This window comes from Scardinius erythrophthalmus (assembly GCF_964197995.2).
Source record: "Scardinius erythrophthalmus genome assembly, chromosome: 25".
Taxonomy (NCBI): Eukaryota; Metazoa; Chordata; class Actinopteri; order Cypriniformes; family Leuciscidae; genus Scardinius; species Scardinius erythrophthalmus.
Window position 1 is genome coordinate 17,732,701 of NC_138245.1, and position 27,513 is coordinate 17,760,213.

The 27,513-nt window shown below is 38.7% G+C and overlaps 2 protein-coding genes across 20 annotated transcripts in view; one reads left to right on the top strand and one right to left on the bottom strand.

Moving 5' to 3' along the window:
- The window catches only part of magi1b (membrane associated guanylate kinase, WW and PDZ domain containing 1b), a 137,039-nt gene extending 116,217 nt beyond the window's left edge, over positions 1-20,822 (top strand). For 9 of the 19 annotated variants that reach the window (XM_081358303.1, XM_081358311.1, XM_081358313.1 and 6 more), the window contains 9 exons: positions 2,672-2,763; positions 4,327-4,519; positions 6,158-6,460; positions 9,265-9,468; positions 12,659-12,752; positions 14,158-14,245; positions 14,661-14,804; positions 15,801-15,939; positions 18,982-20,794. In XM_081358303.1, the coding sequence (XP_081214429.1) occupies positions 2,672-2,763; positions 4,327-4,519; positions 6,158-6,460; positions 9,265-9,468; positions 12,659-12,752; positions 14,158-14,245; positions 14,661-14,804; positions 15,801-15,939; positions 18,982-20,159 (2,435 nt within the window). In that variant the 3' untranslated portion in view covers positions 20,160-20,794. Of the gene's footprint in view, positions 1-2,671; positions 2,764-4,326; positions 4,520-6,157; positions 6,461-6,815; positions 9,184-9,264; positions 10,512-12,658; positions 12,753-14,157; positions 14,246-14,660; positions 14,805-15,800; positions 17,268-18,981 lie in introns of those variants that run through there. The other 10 variants (XM_081358315.1, XM_081358317.1, XM_081358318.1 and 7 more) reach the window with 7 other exon arrangements.
- A 3,387-nt stretch (positions 20,823-24,209) lies between these two features.
- On the bottom strand, positions 24,210-25,277 carry rhol (rhodopsin, like; the record flags this gene model as incomplete). The annotated part of the gene is made up of 1 exon (XM_081358342.1): positions 24,210-25,277. One exon carries the CDS (start codon positions 25,275-25,277, stop codon positions 24,210-24,212), a length of 1,068 nt encoding a protein of 355 aa, XP_081214468.1.
- Between the last annotated feature and the right edge of the window lie 2,236 nt (positions 25,278-27,513).

Consider the following 27,513-nt stretch of genomic DNA (forward strand, 5'->3'; position numbering starts at 1 on the left):
TGGTCTAAAATTAAAGCAGTTGTCTTTATATATCAATGTGATTTTAACAGTTGATGCTAATTTTAACAGTCAATCTATACAAAACAAAATATACATTTTCAGCCAAACATTATATTCATGGTTTCTCAATATTATGTATATTAAGTAGTGACGTTAGGTTATTTGTGCATTTCAAATGTGGCGAGAACGCTAAAAATTCCATTTACATCAAACATCCTTTTGAACACGGCTGTAGTCTTTCAGGATCCAAATAGCTGTCCAAGCCTAATGTAAACCATTAGCCGTCAGTTCGAATCGTCTGTGTTTGTTGTGATCAGAGAGCTGTGTTCGGATGAACCTGTCATCTGTATTTCCAAAGCTATTCATTAGCCTTTCCCATTCCTTCTATCCTTCACTTTGCTTTTGCCTACTCACTCACCGCCAGTGAGAAGCCAACATGAACACTGAGGCACTTCTGACCAATTACACTTCTCCCTGCCATCAGTACGTTCACACGCTCCAGCGCGCTCTAGAACACATCTTTTGACAAATGTGCATATAATTGGTAGTGGTGGAAGACAGTGAATCCAATACTACTTTCATGTGTGCCAGAGAGCAGAGGGGCTAATTAACAAGAATATCTTTCAGCGGATGTTAAGAGGCTGTGGAATGGAGCACTCCAATGTTTGGGTTGGAAAAATTGTGCTAACTTGGAGTGTCTTCATTGTCTCTGTTTTTGTTAGGGTTTCTCATTAGTAAGTCCCTTAAGGAGGAGGATGTAGGGACTATAGGGATGGGAATCATTCAGAATTGGGTTCTGACGTCTCTTAACTATTACAGTTCTTTAAAGGGGTCAGCGGATGCAAAATCCACTTTTATATGGTGTTTGCATATAAGTGTGTCTTTGCTGTGTGTGGACACAATTTTTGAGGATTTTTTTAATCCTCAAAAAGCCTAAACACACTCAATAATCAGGCCGTTTGAATTTTCTGAGCACTATGATGTCGTAATGCTCATGCTCTGCCCTCGACCACTGACGGACTGTCCCGTATTAGCCATTTTTCTGTTTCATGCCTTCAGCCATTCGACACCCCCATGGAAGAGAGGTGAGCAATTGCTCATTATCATTTAAAGAGACATGCACTGAAACAGGTCAGGTTTTGAGGAGGTAAAAGGGGTGTTGTTTTACACAACCATTGAGGAATTTTAACCAAAGTATATTACAAACTTTACATGAACACCCTAAACAATCATACCAACTTGTGGAAAATGGGCATCCGATGACCCCTTTAAGAGTTCCATTAACAATTATTTTAACTACTCTTCCTTAATGGGAAAAAAATAATTTAGTAGACAAAAGATATAATTTCAATAATAAAGTTAAAACTATATACTAAAAAGAATTGACTCTTTAGAGTCATTCTTTTGGGAATTGGTCTACACTGATTGCGCCATATGTTTTTTTGATTCTCTAAAAACTCATTGAAATAATTCATTTGGGAGTTGATTGACTAAAAAGAACCAAATCATTAGAATAATTTGTTTGAAAATCAGGCTTCACTGGTTGAAGTGTGTGTTTTTGAGTCACTCAACAAAACCGGCTAATGGGAGCCCGTTCCATAATCAGACTGTTGCGGTCCTTGAACGGATTGAGAAATAAATCATTGACTTTTGATTGGGTTTTTTGGACCAGCTTGAAATCATTCAGTTCAATAAACTCAATGAGCAGCTGCATTGAGAGGCTTTAACACAAATGAATGTAAGGTCTATGCCATAATGCACAATTTGCAGAGTCTGCCACAACCGTCCTTGCTTCTTAATGGAGATCGAACGGTGTGGGAAAATTGCCCATGCAGCAGCCATTTTGAATGGCTCTGGAGCCATTCTACTTCCTGTCTCTGTTACAGTAAATTGCTGCACATCTGGTTAGACTGGAGACGGAGGTCATTGTGTCTGGCAGCTGCTCCACACGTCCAGTTGCATTTCAATAGCTTTGCAGCAGAATCACGAATCCAGATCATTTGTTGTTAGCTTACGTTAACCGAAGCCCATTCTTAAAGGTAAGCACATTTAAAAAAAGATCTCCGGTAAAAGCTGCCTAGAGCCACGGTTTCCAGCTCTCTCTACTTAACAGGCATAAGCGTCCCCTGACAGAACATCATGTGATGCATTGGAGAGCTACAGGGTCAATAATGTAAAACCTGACAGATTGCTGATGTCTGCAGGACTTTAAGTCTAAATGAGGGGGAAGCTCTGCTGGTGCTTGTCCTGACTGATTTGACATGGAAGTGCTGTGGTGGAGCCGGCACACAGGCGTTGGTGTAAGCTCAAGGGCACATCTGCTTCAAAAGACCTCTGGATTCTCTCTTCTGCTTCACTTGATCTGTAATATAGATTTAAGCACGTGTGTCAGTGCTTATCATTTTCTCAGATGGAAATACCTGATAATCGGATTGTAATATGTGAATTAACTGGAGCAGAGTAGTCATTATATTACATCTTCATTGGTGTGAACCAATTAGAAAAAAATCCAGATGTGTGAGAACTAGATGCAATCATGAAAGTGACATTGTTCGCTTTTCCTTGAACCAGCAGCCATTCTTGAAAGAGGCAGGATCGGGATAATCAAAGCTTGTGCGTCATTCTGCAGGTGAATTGATCTCGGTCTCAAGCTATTTTTCTTCCTTTTCAGTACCTGATTACCAGGAGCAGGATATTTTCCTGTGGAGAAAAGATACCGGCTTTGGATTCAGGATCCTGGGAGGCAATGAACCTGGCGAGCCGGTAAGTTCAAAGAAATGAGTGCAGGCCTCATTTGTGCAGTTCTGCGAGTATTGTGTTCATTAGTTTGTTCATTTATTGATATTTATTATAGTTGTTTATTTGTTTAATTCGTTTAATCTGCTGTGGTTATGGGTAGATGGCATAAAGTTATTTCCTGTGGTCTGACGTTGTAGGCCATCTAAACCAATTTTAAATATAATTGAGCTAAACATACTGTCATACTGCCTACATGGATTTTTTTTTAAACACATTTGTCTTACCGCAGGGCCATTTCAAATGAAATGATGACGGCAAACAGTTTTTAAAATTGGTTAAAAAAAAACATGTACCACTTACAGGGCCTAAAATATGTAGGTTATTATATTATATTATATTATATTATATTATATTATATTATATTATATTATATTATATTATAGTATATTATATTATATTATATTATATAACTCAACACCATTATTTGTTTAAATTAAAAAACATTACTACTGCTATTTATTGTCTTGTATGGATTTGTCCATTTGTCATAAGTATAGTATAGTAATAAAATTAAACCTACAATAAATATAGTATTTATATTATTTAAAAAATTTCTTTTAGTTTTCATTTTAGTTTTCTTAATTTTGTTGTACTTTTGCCATTATTTGATTTTATTAGATTTTTGAATATTTAATTTAGCTTTATTTATTTTTATTTCAGTTTTAGTAATTTTAATACTTCAACTTATTTCAGTTAGTTGTCAAGGCTGTTGTTAGTTGTTGTTTTATTAATCAAATATTCATATTTTTAAAGTTATTTCAATTAACTAAAACAATTTTAATAGTTACTTTTCAAAAATATTTTATAAAAACGTAACAACATTAATTGGTTTATTTTAATTAGTTATAATTCCAGACAGATTATTTTTTTTTTTTAATGCTTGTGTATAAAATCACTCACACTCTTTGACTTTTCCAAAGTCACCCACCAAATATAGACCCTTTGAAGATTTTCCAAATGTAATAGTCCAAGCATAACCAAGATCTCACAATCAGTCTTCAAGTCTTCACATCTTGTGTGTGATACCCATTCCTATGTGAAATGTGCACATTACAAACACTCCGCTTTTGGCAAAACTTGTTCCCAGTGAAAGCATCTGCCCTGTGTGTGTAGGTTGACAAAGGCTTTGATGTGTGCAGCACAGCCTCGATCAGTCAGAATATATCTCTCAGACCACCAGTTCTTCCCTTTAATGAGGCCACGTTACATCTTTGAACTGATGAGCTGGTTTCTCGGACTCTAGTCCTTGAAGAATGAAAAACGAGCTGTCCACAATACTGCTTCTTTCTGCTGGTATAAGGGATGAAAAAAAAATCCATAGAGGTTTTACTATTTGGAGAACATTTCACAACCATTAGACTTAAAATAATCAGACATTTCAGTGTTTCAGTGAAGTTAAAACCCCCTTGACACGACACTGACAGAGAGCTTGAAAAGTGATGAACCTCAAGGGTTGAAGTTCAGTTTGGCCAAGGCAGATTTGTTTCAGAACTCTTGTTAACTCTCTTTTTGTGTTTGTTTGTACAGATTTACATTGGCCACATTGTGAAATATGGAGCTGCCGATGAAGATGGGCGTCTGCGATCAGGAGATGAGCTAATTTGTGTGGATGGAACGGCTGTTGTGGGAAAATCCCATCAGCTAGTCGTTCAACTCATGCAACAAGCCGCAAAACAGGGTCACGTCAACCTGACTGTGAGACGCAAGACTGGATATGGATGTAAGCAGGCTCCAAAATATTATTTTTGTTGAGACAAATTACGGGCCATAAATATTTATTACTAGTCATGAAACTGTATTTGACATTTTTATTGAAAAATATATTTTGTCCCTGTGACAACAGAATTATGTTAGCTGTTTTTCTTTATTTTATACTACTTCATTATTGTGAGAAACCGGTCAATGGGTCACCTGCAGAGATGATGATAAGCCAGTGTCAGTCACTGTCACAAAAACGTTCAACCACATTTAGTTGCTCATATTTCCGTTTCGAATGCTTAATGCAGGAAATGTACAACATGTGTTGAACGTGGAGAAAAAGAAAACTTTGGGTTGATTTGAACCGTAGATGTCACTTACATTTGGAAAGTTTAAACTATTATTCTTGCATGTAATCTAACCATACATTGCTTATAAAGTTACTGACTAACTATTTGTTCATTTGTTCATTAAGAAATTATTCTAATATGCTGATTTGGTGCTCATTTAATATTATTATTATTATTATTATTACAGCTGAAACAGAAATAACTTTCTTCGCGAAAAACAGTATTTATTTAAAAAAATAAAAAAATAAATCTTACTGACCCCGAACCTTTGGACAACATTGTACATTTTATGTATTAATAAATCAGAGTCATTGCAGTATTTCATGACCAGAAAAGATAATCTGTACCTAAAGTACAGTATCATATGTCATTCATATCAGTATGTTAATTCCAGAGGAAGTGTTAATTACAGCTTACATGTTGCACTCTACATCCCTTACGTAATGACCAGCATGACTAGTGGAATTGTGAATTATGCAGGATTTTGCGGCCTGATTATCCATTCCTATCAGACAGAGTTTATTTAAATGAGAGTTCATGGCACATGTTAATGAGAGTACGCCTGCTGACTCTGGCTAATTAATCTATGCGGGGCTCTGAGTCCCATATGTCAGGTTTCAAAGTATAAGTTAACCTTGTTCACTTATCCAGGATCACCTACCTAAATGCAAGAGCAGAGCAAAGATATTTTATACATCCAGGGAAATTTTAATTTGATCTAATTACATGTCCTAACTACTGTAGCTTGTTTCTGCCATGGAATAAAGAAGAAATAAGATAATTGCAACTTTTTAGCTCACAGGTCGAATTTTTTTTTCTGGCAACTGCGAGATTATACATCACAATTCAGACTTTGTTTCAAGTTTATATCTCGCAATCCAGACTTTAAAACTCCAATTCGGACTTTATATCTCAGAATTCGGAGAAAAAGTCACAATTGCGAGAAATAAAGTCAGAATTGCGAGATATAAACTCGGAATTGCGAGAAAAAAAGCCTGAATTGTGAGTTTATATTCAGATTTTCTCACAATTGTGAGATATAAACTCGCAATTACGATTATAGATCTCACAATTGCAAGAAAAAGTCAGAATTGCGAGATAAAAAGTCGCAATTACCTTTAATTTTGTGGCAAAAATAAGTTTACATATTTAACCAACTAATGCCGTTCAGAAGCATGTTTGGTGCATAGATTATAAACGTGATTGAGTTCCAGCCTTTGCCTGTCCTGAAGTGGTTTCTCCTTGACTTGCAGAAAATAAATCTCTCAGAGTGACCTTCCTAACCCTCCCCCAACCCTCTTCCTCCTCAGTGGCAAAGGTGGATGGTGAGATGCCTCCTTCTCCAGCCTCCTCTCACCACAGCAGCACACAAGCCCCGTCTCTAACCGAGGAGAAGCGCACGCCACAGGGCAGCCAGAACTCCCTCAACACGGTCAGCTCCGGGTCGGGCTCCACTAGCGGCATCGGCAGCGGAGGTGGAGGCGGCAGCAACAACACGGTGGTCCCCAATGCCATCCAGCCCTACGATGTGGAGATCCAACGAGGAGAGAACGAAGGATTCGGATTTGTTATTGTGTCGTCAGTGTCGAGGCCTGAAGCGGGAACCACTTTCGGTAAGTTTGTTGAATTGTTAAACTGTCATTAATGTATTTGGTTACACTTTATTTTAAGCTGTCCGTGTTACAGTGTAATTATATATTTAAGTACTGAGTAATAATAATTAACTACATGTACTTACTATAGGGTTAGGGTAGGATTAGGTTTTGGTTGAGGGTTAATTGCATGTAATTATGCATAATTTACTCTTATTGCTATGGTAAGTACATGTAGCATATGTAACAAGGGCACTGTAAAATAAAGTGTTACCATGTATTTTTTTTTTTTATTAAATATCCAGACAGAATATATTTAATCTGCCTATAATTTTAGTGTTCTAGTGTTCTAAAAACTAGTGTTCCTGTTGCTCAGCTGATGGGACCATAGTGCTAGCAATGCCGATTCCCAGAAAGCACTAAAATGACTAAATGCATAGCTTGAATGCACTGTGCATCACTTTGGATAAAATCGTCTGCCAAATGCATAAATGGGAACAAGCAATCACATATTTGCATATTCACTTCTTTTATATTTTAAAGAGAGGAAAGGAGAGAAAGAGATTCACATTCTTCTTGGAGCTTTTTGCCTCTGAATGGTGCTTTGGTTTTGGTTTTCACTTTTTTTCTCTTTTTGGTGGGTGTGGGTTCTTCGTATTTTCCTTACGCCAATCTGCATGTCCTGTGATTTTCTTATTTCGAAAGGCAGTGTGTGCGCAATGCCTGCCTGAAGTGGGGTCGATATCCACCCTCTCTTCTTGAGGCTGTATTTCCGCTCTACTTCCCAAAGCTAGACAAGTCTCCATTACACAAGATGGCTGTAGAGTTAGTGAAACGGCATTTACATTGTCCAAATCTCATTATTTAATCACAGCAGTTGCCAACAGCATTTGCCATCATTTTTTTAACAATTGTAATTGATAAAGAGATCAAGTTAGTGAAAAGGCAAATGAAGTATTGACATCCCATGTTTACATACTCAGATCCTCCTTCGTTGTGTTCAGTCTTTAAACTCACAATAGCGCCGTTGGCAGCCTTCACGTAAGTGTACACTGGATCCAGCAGGCTCGATGGTGACTCCACGTGGGAGTTTTGTTCAGAGCGTTATGATGGAAGAGAGGAATGACAGATCCATGTTTGAGAGGAATAAAAGAGAGGGAGCAGTGCTTGGCACTCGTTTACTACAGTAATGAAAAGAGTTCCTGAGCCAAAGTCACTGTGAACGAGAACCTCAGAGCAAGCAGAGTTCCAGTCATTAGTATTACAATCAAACTACAAATCATCTTCATAGCAGTGTGACAAGCGTAACAGGTTCAATTTTATAGTTGTACTAAAAATCCTGTCCAAGTGCCATCGCAGCATTTAAACGTGCATAAGACCACAATAAATGGGGATCAAACAATAGGGGCTTTCGCACCAGAGGAACCTTTTCATAGTTCCAAGAACTATTAGCGGAAGTACTCGCTTTTTGGTGTGTTCACACCGCAGGAACTGTGGATTGCTGATTTTAGCTCTAGGAACGCTTTTTGGGGGGAACCAAATTAGCTCCTTCTTCAGAGTAGGGTCTAAACCAGCACTATACAGTAGGAACTAACAGTGACGTACAGTAAATGAACACTGATTGACCGGACGCATGCGAAACCCTATTTAGAAAAACCCGCCATTTTTAAAAAAGCTGTGTAAACACACCGATTATAGGCCGTATATTTACTCCATGAACTACCTCTATGAACATGGAAAACAGTGACAGGTGGACCCCTCAACCTTTACACTAAGGAGAAAATCCAACGCAACTTTGAGGGGACCAAGCGAAACATGATTATGTATTTCTGCTCAGCTAGCGACATTGGGCATCAACTATAAAAACCCAGTGTTTTAGTAAAAAAAAATAATAATAATTGAAAACGCGTCTCAAGACTTTGCTTTTTTTTGCCCTTCCACTGGCCTGCATCTAATTTTTCCATTCACACAGAAAACGCATTCTGTGTGAATGACACCTTAAGCTATTTTTGTTGCCATTAGTATACATATAACCTAGCAGATATCACATCTGTCTCTGTGCCAGCTCTAAAAATTAAACAGGCAAAGAAACGAGTCAGGGGGGGTTACATTTTTGTCCTTTTCTTTGGCATCAGAAAACTAGCCAATCAGAAATGTGTCTACTGACTGGAAAACATTTTATGCATTTGCAAACCTTGGAAGGCGTTTTTGAATGGAGGACATGTGGTTAAATTCAGCAAAATGGCAGAAATGAGCAAAACGGCTAACGGCACCTTTAGGGGTGCACTGCAGTAAGTAAAACACAAAAGGCAAATTTGAATAATCCTAATCCAGTCATTTTTCATAATTCATCACACAGGCAGAGTTATAGTACAATGCGGTTCTCTTAGGGAATTTCAAGAGTTTACACCTTTTTTTGCATAATGAATAATTCAAAAGCGGTGGTGATTATTCAAAGGATCTGAAGAGCGCTACTGAAACGATGCTCAGGGTGATCTAGCATGCATCCGAAAGTCTTTAATATCGCCAAATTCAGCAGATTTACTATGCGCTATTGACCCTTTGCCTCCCACTCAGTAACATGCCTTTATCTGTCACAAGTTTCTTTTGAGGTGTATTTTGCTTCCAGGGCATAATCTGTGGGCATTCTATGAAAATGTTGGCACTTTAGCTTGGTGGCTTGATGTATTAACCCCTACACATTCTCTCTTTCTCTTTTCTCTTTCTGTTTCTCTTTCTCCATCCCCACCAAAAAAAATAAATAAAAAACGAACATAACCATCTTAATTCAAACTCATACATGCTCAATCACTGTTGGCCAAAAGTTGGAAACGCATGTGTGGCAATGCCTCATAAAATAGGTCGCATCATCGAGGGAAGCCCAGCCGACCGTTGCGGGAAACTAAAAGTTGGAGACCGGATCCTGGCTGTAAACGCCTGCTCCATCACCAATAAGTCCCACTCGGATATCGTCAACCTGATCAAAGAGGCTGGAAACACGGTGACGCTGCGGATCATTCCAGGAGACGGTCAGTTTCTCTCTCTCTCATTCTCTTTCCCTTCGCTCAACAGCATAGCTGTGATGAGAACATATTGGACATGTGGGTGTGCGCAATATGTGTAATAGCACGGCATCTTAGCACACTGCTCTCGTGTGTCTCACAGTAATAATGTAGACGGTACATTCAGCCTTATTAGAAGAAGAATAATGAACAGGAACCTGTGAGGGGATCAACACAATGAATATGCAACACACGCTCTTATAACCTTAGAGGCAGAACACCTTCGTATTGTGCTGTTGTAATATTGACAGATGGCACACCAAAAGGTACAAAGACACAGCCGTGCATAAGCGTCATGCACATTTCAATGTTTCCCCAGAGATTTTAGTAGTGACACCATTGCTTGCACTTGCAGCAGGATCTATGTGCTGCATACTTTATTAAATAACAAAAATCAAAATAGCCAAACATTCAGATTACTCTGAACTTCTCAAAAAACAATATATATTGACGATGACGGACGGAGAACCACTGAAAATAAGGGCTGTAAATACACAGGGAAACACTAGGGACTTAGCTAGATAATTAACAAGACACAGGTGAGACGCATGAGGGCAAATCGAAAACCATGGCAACAGAAGAGCGTAAACAAAGAAAACACAGGAAACTGAACTGAGAACTGTGCAAAACTAACTCAAAGTCCAACTGAAGCAGAACATACATCAGACGTGACAAGTAACAAGTATTTTTTTATGCAACTTTTAAGAAAAATTACATCTTTGGAAATTAAGTCAGAAGTGAAAAGTAAGGATTGTTTTAGGATCATATTTTATTTGCGAGAAAAATATGTTTGTTTATATATTTGTTTATAGAAAAATATATATTCATAGAATATAAAATGTATTTATGTATAGACTCCCCCCCGCTTTTAATGCTAAACAAAAACTCTTCCTCTGACCTATATCTAAGTACTAATTAGTTGTACTAAGTGTTTTATTTTCTTTGATTAAGTCTCATCTCACCTAGGGCACCAAGTGAGCCAGAACTGACACTGGTTCCCCCTCAAAAACGTGAGTTTTGGCCAATGGTGTAAGAGCTCATGGTATATGCGTGCATGCATGTGCCAGTGTGTTTGTTCACAATACTGAGTGTTTTCCTCAGAGGGAAGGCGGCATGCAATAATAAAAAAAGTGAAGTTTCCAGTGAAGTTTCGGCTCTGCTGTAATATGTGATGCCAAATACACTGGAGTCCGTCTGAGTTCTTCATACTCTTTAATCGGAGAGCGCTGGCATACTATGGGAATTTCCAAAATTGACAGAATGTGGATGTGTACGTCTGGTTGTGTTTACAGGAGAGCGAAGACGGTTCGTTGTGGGCAGTTTTTCTTTTTTGCTTCCCTGAATGTTACTTGACTGCAGTTACTAAACTGAAGTCTTTTGGTTTCTTACTGGTTTCTGCGCTTAATTTATGCATCATTTATAGTTTATGCATTTTTTTGTGCTTTCTGAGTGGAGAAAAGAGGAAGATAAAACCATGAGATGAGGAAAGAGAGAGAACACCAAAGTCTGTTCCCAGCAGAGTGATGGGGAAAGGCTATTTTAAGACGGTGGGATTCACGGGCTGTGCACTCATCAAAGTCCCCTCTCGCCCCCACAGTGACTGCCCAGTGGGGCGGAATTAAAGCAGCTTTGAGCGCAAGCAACAGCAGTCCGCGTTTCATTGGTGACAGCTGATTTAAGAGTTAGGCTGATGCAGTCAAAGCAAACAATCCAAGATCAATTAAACTAGTACAGTGGTTCACCCACAAACGAATAAAATGAGAAGTTTTGAAGAATGTTTAAGCTGCTTTTTTCCTTTTGACAAAAGCACACAATGACTACAGTCTGTCTAGCTCCAAAAATATCTATATATATTATGTTGTTAAACATTCAGTCTCTTATCCTCACCAAGACTGTATTTATTTGATTAAATATACAGTAAAAACAGTAAAATTGTAATTTTTTTAAAAAATATTACAATTTAAAATAACTTTTCTATTTTATTATATTTTTTAATGTAATGTATTCCTGGAATTTTCAGCAGCCATTACTTCAGTCTTCAGTCTCACATGATTCTTCAGAAATCATAATAATATGCGATATGGTGCTCAAGATATTTATTATAACCAATTTTGAAAACTTTTGTGCTGTTTAATATTTTTGTGGAAACCACTACCTTTCAAAAATGTAGGGTAAGTGTGGTTTTTATTTTAAAGGGTTAGGGTTAGGGTCGACAGTAAAGACGTTTATAATGTTACAAAAGATTTGTATTTCAAATGAATGCTGTTTTTAACTTTCAATTAATCAAAGAATCATAAGAATAAATTGTCATGCTTTCCACAAATTCAACATTGATAATAAGAACCATTATTAGCAAGTGAGCACCAACAGTAATTTATAATCAGCAAATCAGCATATTAGAATGATTTCTGAAGGATCATGTGACACTGAAGCTGAAAATTCAGCTTCGCCAGTTATTTTGAATTGTAATAATATCTTATCATATAAATGCAGCCTTGGTGAGCATAAGAGACTTCTTTCAAAAACATTAGAAAATCATTATTATTCCAAACTTTTGACTGGTAGTGTATGAGATATGACTTGTGCAATAATTTCCAAAACTGAAAATGTTGTCATTATTCACAATAAATCTGATCTTCTTTATTAGGTTTTTCAATTTTATTCAAACTTGCTCTAACTCTAACCACAGCATGAACACTATTCAGGATATCTTAATTTACTGTATGTTCCATTGAAAGAATAAAATCATACAGGTTTGGAACTGCATGAATGTAAATAAATGATACAGAATATATATTTTTGGGTGAACTATCCCTTCAGCACATGCTGTTGTAATTGTTAATGCAAGGGTAGATTGTGATATGAGATTACAGACAAAAGAGGAGAATTGGGTGTTCGGCTTTGCATGGTATTCGGTCATTAGGCTGTAATGTAATCTGTGATGAGAAAGCTACAGCCAGAATGATAAATGTGCCGGTGTTCCTGCTGCCCAGCTGGAGTGCGCTTGCACAGTGCACTAGTGCTAATGTTTTGTTGTATGGAAAATGGGCCTCTGATACTTGGTCCACAGGGTACGCTTACACACTGCACATGCATTATGGGTAATAATGTGGAGGCTTCTGTATCTTCCTTACCATTTCTGATGTTCCTCCCACAGAGTCCTCCAATGCATCACTGCTGACAAACGCTGAGAAGATTGCAACCATAACTACCACACACACCCCTCAACAGCAAACTGCACCTGAGCCAAGGTACGTGCCACATACCTCAACTTAATAATAAACAGCCATTTTGAGTTGGAAAAAAAGAGGAATTTGAAGTAATTTAAGTAAAGTATAGTATTCTTGATGGTTGCTCGTTATTTATTTATGAAAGAAAATCACATCAGGCCACTACATTAAAAATGTAATGTGGCTCCAAAATGTATTTGAACACTTAAGTCATATTTAAAAATGAATGAACTTCATTGCATTTGGTGATAATAAATTAAAAGTTGGTATCAGCGCTTTTCTGAAAGCTAACTAGTTTGGGGTCAGTATTTTTATTTTTATTTTTTAAGAAATTAATACTTTTATTCTGCAATGATGCATTGAATTAACTGTTTTCGACATTGTTAATAGTAAGAAATGTTTCTTAAGCACCAGATCAGCATATTAGAATGATTTCTGAAGGATCATTTGTCTTTTAAAGGGATACTCCACTTTTTTTGGAAATAGGCTCATTTTACAACTCCCCCAGAGTTAAACAGTTGAGTTTTACCGTTTTTGAATCCATTCAGCCGATCTCCGGTTCTGGCAGTACCACTTTTAGCATAGCTTAGCATACATCATTGAAGTGGACAAGACCATTAGCATTTTTGTCAAAAAAATGACCAAAGAGTTTCGATATTTTTCCTTTTTAAAACTTGACTCTTCTGTAGTTACATCGTGCACTAAGACCGACAGAAAATGTAAAGTTGCGATTTTCTAGGCTGATATGGCTAGGAACTATACTCTCATTCCTGCGTAATAATCAAGAAACTTTACTGCCGTATCATGAGTGCAGCAGGCGTAATGATATGACGCAGCGCCTGAAAATAGTCCCCAGCTCGTCATATGATATCATTACGCCTGCTGCACTCATGGTACGGCAGTAAAGTTTCTTGATTATTACGCAGGAATGAGAGTATAGTTCCTAGCCATATCAGCCTAGAAAATCGCAACTTTACATTTTCCGTCGGTCTTAGTGCACGATGTAACTACAGAACAGTCAAATTTTAAATAGGAAAAAATATCGAAACTCTTTGGTCATTTTTTTGAGAGAGATGCTAATGGTCTTGTCCACTTCAATGATGTATGCTAAGCTATGCTAAAAGTGGTACCGCCAGAACCGGAGATCGGCTGAATGGATTCAAAAACGGTAAAACTAAACTGTTTAACTCTGGGGGAGTTGTAAAATCAGCCTATTTCCAAAAAAAGTGGAGTATCCCTTTAAGATTGGTAAGTAATGTAAGTAATGATGCTGAAAATTTAGCTTTGCCAACACAGGAATAAATTGCATTTTAAAATGTATTAAAATAGAAAACAGCCAGCTTAAGAGTGTCCAAAGGCTTTTTGGGGGTGCAATGTATCAGTGCTCATTATTTCACAAAAGGTTTGTCTTTTTTTTTCTTCCCAGAAACAACACCAAACCAAAACAGGAGTCTTTCGAGTTCAAAGCCCCACAAGCTCCGCCCCCTCCAGCTCCGACACAACCTTCAAATCAGGTACTTCGCTCACTCCATTCCCTACACTGCCGTCTCCTTCAGATGTTCTGCCCTCTGAGAGAAGACATGCCAGTGGTTTGATGGACTGTCAAAAACAAGAGACCGTAAAATGTTTGAACCACCAAAGCGAATTTGTGACTAATTTTACTCTAGAGATTCTTTTATTCTATGTTTGTATGGTGGCATTTTGGACTTTGAATGTGTTCGTTGCTGTCTCTTGATGGACCTTTGCACTAAAACACCATCAGAGCCAGATCAATTATTTAAGATATTCTACGGATGATGTTGCTATCAAATACATTTTAGTTTCCTGCTGGTGGCTTATGTTCCCTTTGTTGAAATGGGAGCCTTGATGAAAAAAATGCACTATTACAGATTCATCACTGACCTTGGCGTGTGTGTGTTTGTGTTTTAGGATGCTGAATTCTACTCTGTTGATCTGGAGAGGGACAATAAAGGCTTTGGCTTCAGCCTTCGAGGGGGTCGAGAATACAACATGGACCTGTATGTGCTGAGACTAGCAGAGGACGGAGCAGCCGTGCGAAACGGAAAGATGAGGGTGCGTGCAGCTAACCCTGAACATGAATCAGGATACACATATTAGGATTTAATCATACTTGAATTAGAATCAGCATTTGAATATGAGTGATCTGAACTTAGATTCATTAAATCACCTAACAAGATGCCCTAGGATAAGTTATGATAGATAATTAATAAATTAATAAATATAGATGAATAAATATTCATTTGATTTAAATTATTATATTATATTATATTATTTCTGTTGAAGTTTGATTGTATACAATGCCTTTCTCACATACAAAGATGTGTATATATAAGCACTTTATTCTTCTTTTTAAAAGTTGGTAATTTAATGTTCATTATATTATATTATATGATTTTCTACAGTGATAGATACATTTCCTACTGAAGTCTGATTGCACACAATGCCTTGTCAACAACAAATAATATATCAAGCAGTGTCTTTTTATTCCTTTCTAAAACTTTTATTTAGCTCCCCTAACTATGCACGATAATACAGTTAGTTGCATTTAATTGAATTTACTATTGCTTCCACAGTTAGAACAACATCTGTTAGCATCTGTATAACACATTGTCCGACCCAGGACCCAGTCTTGCATCGGACTCGCACTTTTTATTTCTATCCCCATTGTCATCTTTGAAGTGATGTTGACATGTGGCTTTTTAAAGTAAATGAGAAATAGAGAGATTAACTGTCCATTAGCATCAATGCAAACAAATGAATTGCACAGCCGCTGTACTAAGCTCTGCAAGTTAGATGAGAGGAAAGCAACACACAGTGACTCTGTGAAGCGCAGCGAGTTGTCAGCCGAAGACCCACTTATGTGGAGACGGTATTCCCTTGATGGTAAGCGCTGACAGATAACCAGAGGCAGAGAGGAAAAATAGAACAAAGGAAATTCTACCTTCCTCTTCATCTTTAGCTTTCTATATGCATGACGATGTTTACTGGATGTCACAGCTAAATATAGGTACCATTGCCTTACTTTATCCTCTCTTCATTTCTTCATAGGTTGGAGATGAGATCCTGGAGATCAATGGGGAGACCACCAAGGGCATGAAGCACGCCCGTGCCATTGAACTGATCAAAAGCGGTGGCCGAAAAGTCCACCTGGTCCTTAGGAGGGGGGACGGCTCGGTGCCAGAATATGGTGGGTCAATCTACGAGAACATCCCCTTCTCCCCTGTCTTCACACCTTGAGGAGTTTCCCCCGCGGGGGTCGACAACACCACCACCTCTTCTTTTCTGCGCACTCTGACCTCCTGCTGGGTGATGGGCCTTCCTCTTGCTGCTGTTGCCCCCCTTGCCTCTGTGCACTGGGCTAGCCTAGGGGACTATGGGATATGTGGCTTTTGGGTGGTGGTTGTGGCACATGCTTTTCGTAATACTTCACAAGAATTAAAAACAAGCAAAGCGAGGAGGCAGAAATATTAACGTTTCTAAAACTGGATATACGTTTATTGTTTTTCAGAGAGAAAAAAAATATGATAAACTCCTTCATGCCCTCCATTGAGGTGGCATGACCATGTCAGTGAGTTGTAACATATTTATGATATTTATTGAAGGTGAATGTAAGCTACTGAGAAGGGTCTTTAAAGAGACTCCATGACTACAAACGCATTCTGGTATCATTAGCCGTTTCGGTGAAAACTCACAATACTGTATTCCACATATTCACCGATCGTTTTGCACGTTGTACATGTCAACTGCTTCTTTGCGAACATTGCAGATGGTTCTTAAACTCCACATTCCATTATCAAATTTATTTTGTGTATCTAACGGATTGTTATCGGACGTTACATCCTTTCATTTACAGACAGAAAGCAACTCACTTATTGAGCATAATGTCAGTGCCGCATGATGTCAGTGAATATCTAAATGTGTTCTTTTTTCTTGTCAATTTCCATAATATTTATGGAAAATTCATGTACTAATTTGCCACAATTATTTTTTATGGGTTTTTTTTGTTTTGTTTTCGGTCTTGACCATTTAAAGATGCTCATTCATGTATTTTGTCAAGTTCAGAATGTGATATAATGTGTCCTTTCCTGCACCAACATGATATCTCTGTGAGGTTGTATATTTTTATACCATTTTGTACTTGTTTTTCTCATTTTTCTCTTCCATGTCTCACCACTTTTGTTTTCTTTCTGTTTGCAATGTAAACTGCTTCATATGGTGTGTGTGTGTTTGTGCACATAAGCTTGTTACGGCATCCACATCTCAATGTCTTTGGGTTGATTTTGCAGCTGGGCGAGGATGCGTGTGTGTGTGTGTGTGTGTGTGTGTGTGTGTGTGTGTGTGTGTGTGTGTGTGTGTGTGTGTGTGTGTGTGTGTGTGTGTGTGTGCGTGTGTGTGCGCGTTTGGTTCCGGCTCTCTCTGTTACTGTTGATTTTTCACTCAAGGGTGGGGGCGTTTTATGGACAATCTCTATCTTTGACTAATTGATAAAATAAACACTGTTTCCATTGCAAAAGAGCATAACTCTCTCACGACTGTTGTTTCAGGGATCTAAATACTCTGCTTCTCTCTCTTTTTTTTTATCTACTCTTTTCTGTTGTTCTGGGCTCTTCCTTCCACCCATAGCGATGGTTGCTCCCCAAGCCGCTGCTTGTATGAGATCTGAAAAGACAGGAGAGCCTGCTTTCTACCAAAATCAGACCACGGTTTGTAGATCCCGTGTTCCGTCTCATCACATCTCTGGCAGTTTTCTGTGCTGTGGCTTCCACTCAACTGTACTGTCCCTTGCAAGTTCATTTACACAAGAATGCATTGCCAGTGCTCTGGCCATTCCTGACATTGTGACCTGAATGAGTGGGTTCATTCTTGCATTTAGGTTTGCCGACATCACCACAGACAAAATGAAAACCTCATCAATGAATGCATTTTTTGTTGTTATTACTGGTGTTTTTTTTTTTTTTTTTTTTTTTTTTTTTTGTCATGCGTTTCTTATTTTGTCGACGTTTGCCACCCACCAAAGCCATTACTCGGTACAGGTAAATTTTCTTTGACTCTTTGGATCCTTGTCTATCTTAGGCATGTAGAAAATATGTAGCTCGAAAGCGCTTCTACATGTAGAATCTTAGTTTTAAACTGCTTCAGAAAAGAGTTGTGGGAACAAAAATGTTTGCCTGCAAGGTTTGTTACATCCATTTTTTTCTAATCATATAGACATGTCTATCAAAAACCAGTCCGTTATGTTTGGAGTTAAATCATTCAAAATCAATTTGAACCGAAGCAGCAAATGCATGAGTTTGTGTCAGATGAGAATCATCATCTGGATCAACACTAAAACTTTTCTTAATTGTTACTTCAGAGTAGAAACAGAATCACCAAGTACGTTAACATGCGCACTCGCAGATACAACAGGCTTTTGCATAGCCGAGTTCCAGTCATCATCTGTCTGTCCAAGTATACATGGCAAAGCATAATCAAATATTTAGAAAAAAGGTCTCGCTTCACTTCTGTCTTACAATGCAGAGACCAATTGTAGTAACCGCTTGTAGATTAACATGTACACATGCTGGGCAAAGCTGAACTCTAGTCGCATATTTCGGTTTGTTAGTCCGACTTCACAAGACTAAAGGCTGGAATACACTGCGCAACTTTTTAAACTCTGAACAGATTTTATACACAAGGCATCATTCTCTAATTGCCAACTGTGAAAATGGTTACAAACAAAAAGTGGGCATCACACATTAAATGACTGAAGTTCACACTAACAGACTTTCTTGTCATTCCAAACAAAACAAATCCATGCGGAGACATGCTCCTTGTTGCTAGGAGATGCATGAGAAATGAAAACACTGTGTTCTAAAATCAGCTCCAAATATCAAATACTGTATGTTTGATTTCCTCTGACTGTAATTAATGATAGTCTGAAGCTAGCGAATCATACACTACATGAGTTTCTTTGAAGTCCAACTGACCAAAATATGCAAATCTGGGCAAAAGTCATGTAGTGGATTCCAGCCTTGATTTACTGTTTTAGTTCAACTGATATCAAACTTTTAAAGTGCATGCAAACGTACTTAATGGGGGCACTGTCGTCTAGTCATGGTAACAGCCAAACCAATATCAGCGTTTCATGGAAATAAAGTAAGGATAAAGACACATTCACAATCCATCAAATACAGTAACTTGATATTTGTTCAAATAACTGAGTTCACCCATAATTACTCATATCTTACAGACGGCATCAACGGCGGCAACGGCCTCAGCGCCGGTGCACAAACTGTTTCGGAAGTGAACGCAGCTCCTCCCGAAAGTCGGCCCCACCCACCATCGGAGTCCAGCTATCCACCAGACCTTCACAAATCATCACGTAATGACGACAGGAGAGGGCAGGAGTCTGGCCAACGGGAGCACGGCCACCGGTCAAATCACCGTCACAACAACCACAGACACCGCTCCCCCGAAAAGAAAAGCAGGAGCAAGGGTCACGGAAAGGACAGCGGAACTTCAAAGCCTCACAAGAGGAAGGGCGACAAGAAGAAGTCCAGCACGGATGACTCACAGCATCATCATCACCACCACCACCGCAGCCACAACCAGAACCACCGGAAGCACCGCTCCCCAGACAGGCGCAGAGCTCGGAGTGCCGAAAACACCTTGGACAGTCGATACAACCAGAGACAAGGCCGCTCGCCAGATAGACGGCGTCATCGCGACTCGTCCCCTCGCAGACACAGTTCCCCTCAGCGTTCACCCCACCGATCTGGTCATCGCCGCAGTTCTCCTTACCGCCGTAGATCTCCCTACCGCTCCCCTCAACGCTCCAGATACCAGTCTCCCTCAAGACACCCTACGGCTCCTTCAGATAAACCCTACAACGATGAGTTCGACGATGTGCTGGATGTGACCTTAAAGGAACCTCCTCCTCCGAAGCCTCCATCCCGCTCCGAGAGCATTCCACTTTTGGCGACATCCCTGGACCGGCTCAGTCTGGGCAACACCGTACAGAGAGAGCCACCCAGCTACCTTGAATCCTATCGCGATTCGAGCCTTCTCCGTGGGGCTTCTCGTGACGGCACCTTTCCCCACGTTCGGACGCCCAACTCGGTTTCGGCCTTCCAGAGCTACAACTCTTTATTGAGGGGCCGTTCCCCTGTGAGAAGTGGGGGCAGACAGGATGGAGACCGTAGAGTCGAGTCACCAGTTTCATACTCATACCGGACGAGGAGTCTAAGTCGAGACCTGTCTCCCATCGGAGGGTACCGCGATGAGGAGGAGGAGGAGGAGGAAGAAGACGCCTCTCAGCTGAGTGGGTATTATAGCACGCTCAGATCCAATTACAGTAGAGCTGACAACAACGTACCTGAGCCGAGGAGGAAGGCCTACAAAGAGAGCTCCAAAGACCTCAGCATCTGATGGGTCGACTAGGAAGGACACCATACCCAGAGCCCACTGTCCACACGAGCCTTCATCCAAGGACTGCGCAGACCCTGGATACTAAATTATTGATTTGAAAACTGGTGTTTTCTCATGGTTGAACATCTTTACAACTCTCAACAGCAGAAGAATGATTTCTTTTCTTTCCATCGAAGTGTCATTTTGGTTTCTTTTATGACCCTTTTTATAAATCTGCTAGCAGTTCTACAGAGTTTGACAACTATGTATAAAGAAAACGATTATGTGCCTAACAGTACCATTCTTGGTGTTTTCTTTTTGTTTTTCTTTTCTTTTGTTTTATAAAGGACAGCCTTTTGGACTACTGTCCGATTCTGAAACCTTCTGTTACAGAGAGCCCTCTCATGCACCGAGCAGCTCAGTCAATGTGGTGCTCAGACATATACTGTGCATGTCTTTACACTTTCAATGTCTTTTCTCTCTTTTATTTTCTTTCTCTTCCCCAGTGCCACTGTTTTTTAGACATTTGACCAGAGTATAGCACAAGCCTGCATTCGTTTGTATATTTTTGACAGTTTGCAGTATGTGTACATTCAGAGGTGATCATTTTAAAAGAATGAAGGGATAATGAAATAAAAACTATGATGATAATGTTCAAAAAATAAAAACAGTATATATACACATCTTGATGGTCTTTCTTATAATCCTCATGCTCACAAAGAGGAAATGGGCTAGTTAGCTGATCGAGCGGAGGATAACTTGGACAGTGAAATGTATTCAAGATGGATGCGTGTGGGAGGTATCGAGATGGTGTTTAACTGCACTGGGTTCTTCAACACTTTGCCAACATGTCTGGAAAATAAAGAGGAGGAGAGAACAAAGACTTCTTTATCTTCTTGGCAGTTCAAAAGGTGAAGGAAAAGAGATTCAATACACTACCCACGGAGTCTACAGCTTTTTAAAAATCCAGTGAGAATGATTCCTCTCGGGTTATCAGATGAATAAGAGACTGAGTGTTTCTCGGCTTAAAGAGAATGATGTGAATGCATAAAAAGAGAAGCCCTTCAGGTGTACTTTGTTCTCTACTACAGCCCTGGTAGGGATAGGCTGGTTAGGCATAAGAGTGAATTAGTATGTCCTAACTTGAACAACACAACTTTACAGAATGATCATAAAAATTACAGATCCAGAACTAAAATTTCAGTTCATTTAAGTTTGCCCAACAAAATCTAGGCCTTAAAACTATTGAGTTAATGCTGGCACAGTTTGGTCTATAGCTAAATATTTCAAAAGGTAGAAATTATTTTTTTTAACAGATGAAAAGATGACTGTGCAGAAGAACTATGTGTGATTGAGAGTTCTCTAATATCTGGCACAAGACAAAAGTGTTTGATTCATTCCTGGAATGACATAGTGTTAGTTGAGCTACCTGGTGTTATTTTGACCTCATTTTAGTCCCAGTGCTGCATCCAAGAATAGAAGGCCTACATTTTGGAGAATGAAAAAAAGAATTGGAGTGACGTAAGCTACAGACACTGTTGCTTTCCAGCCGTGCAAAGTATGCTGACTTCCCAACATCTCGATCCAAGCAAAGAAATATCAACTAAGAAATAAGACTAATATTAGTCTTAACTATTGTTCTTGATCTATCTATCTATCTTATCTATCTATCTATCTATCTATCTGTCTGTCTGTCTGTCTGTCTGTCTGTCTGTCTGTCTGTCTATGTCTGTCTATCTATCTCTGTCTGTCTGTCTGTCTGCACTGTAAATTATTTTTTTAAGTATTTTAGTAAATTAATACAATCAACTTTGCTATTTAAGTCATTTCAACTTAAATTGCATTAAGCTGATTTTAAAAAATGAAAAAAAAGTTCATTGCCAGACATTTTTTCTATGTCTATCTATCCATCCATCTAGATATGCTAGCATTTGTGCCCTTCTCTTCTTTTTATGCTGGTTTGAATTTGTATTCTGTTGTTCATCAGGGGGAGGGTAGGAGGTTTCTGGGTTGCTATAGTTACCTCAAGGTCATTTTTACAGAGTTTCATAGACATTTGTTTGCAGAGAGCATGGCTCAAAAACCATATAACGGTGATATAAAAAATGATCATGGAAACATTGATTGGACTTTAAATGTTTAATTTTCCATGCTCACATACATGACAGAAAATGCATGCCTCAATGTCATTGTGTCAATGGTGCCTTGATCATTGTTTGGTCAAGTTTTGCCACAAAATGTTCTCAATTGTAGTTAAGTTTAACATTAAGTATAAAACCAACATTGCCAGTTACATTTAATAAGAAAGGGATTCTTTAATTCATTCTCTGAAAACCTTTGTATTAATCTTGATCCTGTTTAGCACACATTGTTTTGCAGCTGGTAAAAGATAACATTGAGACTGAATTTTTGCAGTGATCAGTACAGCTCAGATGATGTTTGCATTTACTTGATTGATATTCTGGTGCTGCGCAGCCGGTTTATTCTGCTCAAATTAATTAAAACGAACTGATTTTGATTGATTCGTTCATGTTGATACATAACATTGATTAAATATGTGGGTTATATAATTTTTAAAAAATAATATGTATAATCTTATGCCTACCAAGCCTGCATTTGTTGGATCAAAATTTTTTATGATATTAGTATATTTTTATTACATATTATTACATGTATGTATTATGAAATATTATTAAAATATTAATGCAATTTAAATTTGTTTTCTATTTTAATATATTTTAAAATGTAATTTATTCCCATTATGGATAAACTGTATTTTTAGCATCATTACTCCAGTCTTCCGTGTCACATGATCCTTCAGAAATCATTCTAATATGCTGATTTGCTGCTCAAGAAACATTTCTGATTATTATCAATGTTGAAAACAGTTGTTCTGCTTATATTTTTGTAGAAACTATGATGCATTATTTTTAAAGATATCTTGTAACAATGTAGAAGTCTTTAATGTCACGTTTGATCAAATTGATGCATCCTTGCTAAATTCCCATATATAAAATCCCAATTATGAATATAATGTATAAAATCAGGATTTAAACCCAGGTCCTCTTGCACACTAAGGGCCCTAGTTTAACGATCTAAGCGCATGGTCTAAAGCGCAGGGCGCAAATGCACTTAGGGCGTGTCCGAATCCACTTTTGCCAGTCTAACGACGGGAAAAATGGTCGGCGCACCCGGTGCATGATCTTAAAGGGTTGTCCCTCTTCTCTTAATGAGTAATGGGTGTGTTTTTGCTGGAACGTACAGTAAACCAATCAGAGTCTCATCTCCCATTCGCTTTAAAAGCCAGTTGTGCTCGCGCCATGGCGGATTCGCCTTTTAACGCTTCTCTAGCGAGGAAACGGATTTGCTTGTGCACAAGGTTAAAGCTTCTACTGGACAAGCCGGATTCCACCATATCTTTATGTACACAATAATAATCTTTTACATAGAAATCCTTTTAGTTTTAATATTTGGCATGTTTGTGTGCTGCTGCACGTCCCTGTGTGTGCAATAAACAGAATGCGCGCGATGTGCACTTGCCTATTGGCGCATATTATTAATGTGCCCTTTAAATAACAAAAAAATAAATACTGCGCCATTGACTTTAAACCAGGTTTTTGTTGGGCAATGGCGCAATCTATTACAGTTGCCTCAAAATAGTAACGTTTTGCAACCTCGTTTTCAGACCAGTGCGCCCATGGGCGCACAAATAGGCGTAAGTGCATTTGCTATTGAAACAATGTGGCGCAGGACATGAAAATGATAACTGTGTCGGGCTGAAACTAGTTAATAACACTTGTGTTGCGCCTGGCGCTGCATTGCGCCGGATGTATGATTGGACCCTAAGAGTTTGAGGCAAAAATACTAGGTGTGTGATGCGTCTGAATTTTATATAAAATCGCTTTATCCCATTCACAGTCTGAGCTTTATTGAAACGCCTGTGTACCGATATATTAGTATACAACTCCATCTGCCGTTTCAGAATTTTCCATATGTCCTTACAGGGAAGTTGCTGCCATAGGTAGCAGGCAGTTGAATTGTGTATTCCACAAATAACCTTGAGCGTGACCCTCAGGCAGAAGATGCAGAGCTGGAGGAGACAGATGAGGTCGCTGTCTTGGACTTTGAGGTGGAACTTGCTTCCTCCTCGTCGTGGAATGGATCGTTTCCACAGAACAATATTAACATCACGGAGTGACGGAACTGCTTATTCATCATGACATAAATGAGCGGGTTGTAGAGCGCTGAGCTCTTGGCGAAGAATGCCGGGATGGTCATGAAAATGGGGCTGAACTGACTCCCCTGGTGGGTGAAGATATACCAGGCGACGCTGGCGTAGGGGACCCAACATATTAGGAAAGCGATGACCATGAGGATTACCATTCGGTTAACTTCTCTCTCGGCCCTCTGGGTAGTCTCGGATTCCTGCTGCTGGGCGGCTGCTACCTTGACAACGCAGAGCAGACGGCCGTAGCAGAAAGAAATGACGATTAGAGGGATCGTGAAGTGCACGACGAACATGTAGATAACAAAAGACTCGTTTTCAGTCTCAGGATTCAACGTGTAATAATCCACTCCGCACGAACACTGCAAGCCCTCAGGAATGTAGCGGGACCATCCAATTAGAGGCGGTATGGCACACGTACAGGCCATCGTCCAAGAGAAGGCAACACCGAAGGTGGCGTGGAGTTGCGTGAAGCGAAATTTGGCGAAGGGTTTGCAAACGACCACCCATCTCTCAACAGCCAAGACAACCAGAGACCAGAGCGCGATCTCACCGCCAAGCGTAGCGAACAGGCCCTCTATGTTGCAGCCGGCACGTCCCAGGACGAAATATCCATGTAAGGAGGTGTAGAAGGTGGTCGTGAATCCCCCAAACACCATAAAGAGGTCAGCCACGGCTAAGTTCAGAAGGATGTAGTTCAGGGGGGTTCGAAGTTTCGTGTTTTCAACGGTCACATACAGTGTGAGGCCGTTGATGATGGTGCAGGTAATGATGAGGAAGAGCATGTACGCGGCGACACAGTAAAACGCCCCTTCCGATGCCAGGTAGTATTGTGGGTACTCGTATGGGCTGCGCACCACGCCAGTCTCATTAGACATGGGGATGTAAAAGTCCGGTCCCTCCGTGCCATTCATGATCGCTGGTTTGTTTCTCCACCCCTCGCTGAAGGTTTGTTTGGTCTGGGAAAGTGAGCACACTCCGTTTAGGTGCCTTTATAGGACAGATTATAGATTAGCATATTTGACTGCTCAGCAGAATATGGTTTAGACAATGCTTATGCTAATCTCTGCCTGCACTGACACTCATCGTGTGATCAGGTTTTGTGGGTTTAAGCTGTCTACATCAATTGGGGTAAACGGATCAGTTGTTGTGTAGAGCAATTTAAGACAACACACCTCATGTTGTCTTCTTATTCAATGTATATATATCTTTAACATATTCATTCATTAATAATTTTACTCCATAACTAAAGTCTAAGAGTAGACAAATGGAAATATACATGAACTTTTTTCATGCATAAAGATTTTAGGTTAGAAATAAAAGTGAAAGTTTTATTATATAGATTTTTTTAAGATCTAGGATTTTTTTATATATATATTTGATGTTGCTTTTTTTTGTAAGTTATTCACTAGTGTTAATACGCTTTTTGTTTTGATTTCTATTTTGTAGATTTAATGCTAACAATTAATATTTGACCCTAAAGTGCCTTGATGTAGCCTATTATAGTTAAATTCAAAACAAAATCTGTCATAAAAGTTTTTGAAGATTTGTATAGTATGAGATGAATTCATTTATTCAATCATTCATTCTCTAATTTTCAGGATTGTCAATTGGTCAAAAATAGTCTAGAAATTAGACTTTGTAGACGTTATTTAAGGAAACTGTGGGGAATTTTTTTAATTATATTATTAGAATGTATACCTTATATTCTTATAGCATATTTTAGAGCCTATTTTATGCATATTTAAATCAAGTTATATTTTATTGCATATTTCTTTTTTGAGATACATCCATTTTTAAGACAGAAGACCACTATGATATGTCTGATGTTTTATTTATTTTATTATTTGACTTTAACAGTTAATTTAGTCAGGTTCTACTTGATATTCAGCCCTGGGGACACATGAAGGCTATAATTCCTTTCAAAAGGAAATTCTAAATATACTTATTTCATATGGTTTAATATATTTTCCATGAAGGGACAATGTCACGTCAATAGAAATAAAGAGATGAGTTGGAAAAAAGGTTTAACGTCGTCAGGAGACAGCATGAACCCTCTGTGCATTTCTTGAGCAACTACTTCCCATGCGCCATCTTGTGGTGAATATTTGAAATGGCAGTCTTTTTTATTGGCAGAAAAAAAGAAATATAAGAAATGGCAATTCTTTATTATTATTATGTAATGAGCATATCTAAAATCCAGAAACTGTTGAAGTCCTCATGTAAAACATTGATTATATTGACAGGTTATAATTGTCTGTGGATATCTGTCTTGACAATTTATTTTATTGATAGCTACTGTACAGCACATAAATTTGAAGTATGATCAAAACAGAATTTTACAGATTACAGCAGTGTTATATTTAGTTTAATGGGCTTTTTGAATGGACAGCAATGGGGCCCATATAGGGGTCCTTCACTGGCACATTGTAGTCACGCCCTCTACTGCTGACACACAACCCTGCAGAAAAAAGTGTGCAGAAAGCTTCCATCCCTTTCCACCAGACATGAACTCATCATTATGTAATTTCTGTAATATTGTCACAATTCTGAACTGGTATGCTTCAGTACTTGGATTTATTGCTTTCAAAGAAGGATGCACCAAGTCCACTTCTCAATGATGTCTTATTGTAAAATGACATATTTGTTTAGTTTGCTAAAACAAAGTCATTATAATTTCACATGCTTCACTTTCTACTTTTCTATTCAATTCTTTTCTAAATTCACCTTTTTCTAATTAGTTAAATTTAGGCCTACAGTTTTATATAATTGTTGATGAGCATTGGTACATTTAGTTTTTTTCCAAATGCAGAGACACTAAAACTGTGAGCCAGTGTGAGCCATTGCACTCACAAGTTTCTTTGAAATGAATGCTGTATTTTCTCAAACATCAATCTTTTACTCTCCTGGAGCTTTTGGAGTACTGGCTGTTTATTAGCATCGGTTCTTGACTTTGACGAGAGATCTGGCCTGGGGAGTTGAATTATTTCATTCCAGTAGTGTATTAAATTATCTGTGCCTGTGACACAGAAAGACCAAACAAAGCTCTTCTCACATCAGCAGAACTTCCTGTGTCTTAAACCACTCTTATCTCTCTCTCTCTGGTCCTTTAGTGCTGGTTCTCTGGATAAAACTTACAGCTGTATATTA